Here is a 3,863-nt window from a genome sequence, read left to right on the forward strand (position 1 = left end):
TTAGGATTGTATTACATCTGGCACTGCTTCACGTACAGATGCCCTCGTCGGCCCCTCGACGACCTGGCCTCCCAACCAGTTGCTAGCGCCCTCCTTCGCGTACCGTCATCGACACTGGCCCTAGGTCCGAAGGAACCATGGGCAGCTTCACCGGCTTCTTGTTCGCCTACATTTTCGGCGGCCTGACATTCCTCCCTCTCGTCGTCGTCGCCGTCCTTGCACACGCCCACTACACCCTGCCCTACCGACAAGATGTCGACGCTGACCGTCATGAACCCAACGCCATCGTCCAGCCTGACGACGACCTGGCCGGCCTCGAAGGGGCGAGGACGGCGCACAAGGCCAAGGCCGAGGCTGAGGATGCTCCCAAGAGCCGCCCGACGCAGGACAACGAGGCAGCCTCTGGCTACTTTGCCGTGTGTCGAGAGTACACGCCCATGGGCATCAACGCCCGCCCCATCGAGCGGGCCACCCCCGTCGGATCCGCCACCGTGGCCGCCCCCAGCCAGAGCGTCTACCAGGCCATGTATCGCAGCATCTTTGACAGGAAGCAAGGACCTGGACCGCTCGAGACCAAGGCCGCCGCGAACCAACGACCCAAGAATGCCGGCAATGTCTTCTACGTCGTGCTGAGGTCCGTCTATTCCTTCCCCAGGCCCCAAGCCCTGACCATCCTCTCTCACACGCACGCACTTGTCTTTTTTACTGTCGGGTGCCTCGGTAGCTGACCCTGTTGTGCAACCACAGGCACGGCCACATCATGTTGTTCGACGACGAGGAGCAGATCGAAGTGCGCCATGTCGTCTCGCTGGCCCACCATACCATCAGCATATACTCGGGAGGAGACGTCACGCCAGAGGGCGAGCTGTTCATCAAGAGGAACGCTCTGTGCCTGTCACGTCGGAAGGATGATGTCGGAGCCGACGGCCAGTTATCGAAGCCCTTCTATCTCTTCTCCGAAGACGGCTCGGCCAAGGAGGACTTTTACTTTGCTCTCCTTCGACACCAGGAACAATACTCCGAGATGGACGTGGACAAGAAGGCCCCCAAGCCTCAGCAGTTTGACGTCAAGAACATCATCACCTTGGTACAAAAGCTGCATTCTTCAGAAGACCACCAACAAACACGCTGGCTCAACGCCATGATTGGGCGTGTCTTCCTCGGCCTCTACAAGACGGCCGACTTGGAGCATATGATACGCGAGAGGCTCACCAAGAAGATAGCCCGAGTTAAACGACCCTCCTTCCTGACCAACATAGTCATTCGCAAAATTGATACGGGTGATTCGGCGCCCGTGCTGCTGAATCCGCGACACAAGGATCTCAGCGTCGAGGGAGAATGTGGCATGGAGGCCGACGTGAAATACAACGGCAACTTTCGCATGGAAGTGGCTGCCACTGCTCGTCTCGACTTGGGCTCCCGCTTCAAGGTGCGCGAGGTCGATCTCGTCCTGGCTGTCGTGCTACACAAGCTTGACGGCCACGTCTTCTTCAAGATCAAGCCGCCGCCGAGCAACCGCGTCTGGTTCTCCTTTCAGACTATGCCCAAGATGGAGATGACCATTGAGCCCATTGTCAGCTCAAGACAGATCACGTACACCCTCATTCTGCGGCAGATTGAGCACCGCATGAAGGAGGTCATCGCCGAAACGCTCGTCCAACCATATTGGGACGATGTCCCATTTTTCAATACGGAACATAAAAAGTGGCGAGGAGGCATCTGGCAAGGTGATGACGCCGTTGTCGTCTCACATAGTGTGGAGACAAACCTGGCACAAGAGGGAGATGTGGACAAGGTCAATCGTTTGGAAGAAACTGGCGATGTTGACACGGCCGACCTGAAGCCTGTCGAGAAGAGCCACAGTGCTCCCCTATCGGACAACGTGCCACCGACAGGCCTGCTCGGCCGTAAGCTGGCAGGAAAGACATTGAGACCCTCGGCAGCTGGTGTGTCGACGGGCATTGAGCCTAACAGTCCTACCAGCTCACGGCCCAAGACTTTGAGGTCCAACTCGATGTCGAGCCCGTCAGACCCTATCGTCGGCACCGACACAGCCCACGCTGATGTGTTTAAGCCGTCGTCGCCGCCTTCTGATAACGCCTCGGCCATGATGGCAGCCCTGTCGGCCCGTTCCATGGGCTCAACGGGGCAGACACCCACAGCTTCACCAGCGCGTCCTGCATCCTTGGCCAAGGACACCGACCCCTCGTCCCCGTCTTCACGCGAGGACACCGACAACGAGAAAGAGACAGAGAAGACGCCTGTGGCAGCTGGTCGTCGTAGCACCGCCTCCTCTTTGGAGTCTGCGCCTGCCGATGACCCCAACAGCTCAGCTGCATCTTTCGCGTCTTCGCTCAAGGGATCCGTGAAGAGCAATGCTGGGTCTCTCAGGAGCAACGCCGGCTCATTGCGGAGCAACCCTGGCTCCCTGACAGGCCTCTTCCGCCGCGATACTGCGTCGGATACCGCAAACAGCAGCTCTCAGGGCGAAGAACAACATCAGAAGCGGGTCACGCTCGCCGCCGTCGCGAACGCGGCCACACAGGCAAGGCAATGGGGCTGGAACGCGATACAAAGGCACAAAGATGCAAGGAATGGCATCTCAGGGGAAGCGGAGCCCCCGTTAGATCTCAACAAACCAATGGGTCGGGGCAGGCCGCTGCCGCCGCCCGGGACCCCGCTCCCTCCTCCTGACAGGACGCAAAAGGTGACCCCGATACCCGTGCCGTCGAAACGAAAACCGGAGCCCGCACCATCACTGCCCGATCGCCCGCATTCAGATGACAGCATCAACAGCGCGGGCGAACGGAAACCTCCCATGCCGTCGCGAAGACACAGAGAGATACGAGAGGAGACGGGCAACAATGACCTATTCGTCGTCGCGGCGCCGATGGAGTCAGAACCCTCCACCCCCTTGAACGAGGAGATGACAGACTACACCAGTCGTGCGCCAGCTTGGGAAGCAGGGGTACAGGAAACAGCATCTTCCTTGGGCAAACCACGCATGGCACCAGACGAAGACGACCACGCTACGCCGATGGTGAAGCAGAGATCAACCGCTGGATTGACCCATTCGGCCAGCCGCAAGGCCAACAGTCCTATTGAGGCGCGGCCGGCTCAAGTACTACTAGATGATGACGATGACTTTTCCGGATGGCTGGACAATACCGAGGAGGAAGGCGGCGAACCCGAGGCGCCGCTTGCTGAAACGAAACGAGATCTAACTGCACCGGCGGTGCCGGCTGAGTTGAGGAGTTAATATGGGATCGAGGCTTCAGGGATCATTTTGTTTCAACATTGAGTTAGGGACGAGAGCTCCATGCCAGTCAGGACCGGGCGTCTAGGTGCACATCCTGTAGCCATGGTATTGTTTGATTTTATTTATCATAGCTTGGGGTGGGGATGAATGGACGAATGTCGAATACGATTTACAGCATGAGACACAACCTCGGACTTTTTTGACACGACTGTCGTACACGCTCGCCGTGAAAGCACGTTACGGGGTGGAATTGTTCTACCGTTGACTTCGCACCGTTTCATGATCACAACTCCTGCATAAACCCCATCTTCGCTTCGCTATGCAAACAAAATCAAGGGACCTTCCCAATGTATCCAAAAACAAAAAAAAAAAAGGCCCGCGCCTATCGAAAAACATCCTACCACTCCAAAGCCGCCCTGGCAGCCTCGGCGCCGAGCTCCTCGATCACCGGCTCAAGCACGCTCCTCTCGCAGCCAGTCTGGTAGCCTGCTTGACCCAAGAGTAGAAGACGGGACAATCTTTGCTATCGCACGCCACGTCATCGAGAGGCGGCAGCCCCGCGCAGCTACGGCACAGCTGACGACGTCGAGATATCTCTTCTCTC

The 3,863-nt window shown here is 58.0% G+C and overlaps 1 protein-coding gene across 1 annotated transcript; it reads left to right on the plus strand.

Annotated features, from left to right (window-relative positions):
- Positions 1 to 137: 137 nt before the first annotated feature.
- Positions 138 to 3,259, plus strand: VDAG_02437 (PH domain-containing protein; the record flags this gene model as incomplete). The annotated part of the gene is made up of 2 exons (XM_009653090.1): positions 138 to 634; positions 748 to 3,259. 2 exons carry the CDS (start codon positions 138 to 140, stop codon positions 3,257 to 3,259), a joined length of 3,009 nt encoding a protein of 1,002 aa, XP_009651385.1.
- Positions 3,260 to 3,863: the final 604 nt, after the last annotated feature.

The sequence above is a fragment of the Verticillium dahliae genome, genomic scaffold, assembly GCF_000150675.1.
Source record: "Verticillium dahliae VdLs.17 supercont1.4 genomic scaffold, whole genome shotgun sequence".
Taxonomy (NCBI): domain Eukaryota; kingdom Fungi; phylum Ascomycota; class Sordariomycetes; order Glomerellales; family Plectosphaerellaceae; genus Verticillium; species Verticillium dahliae.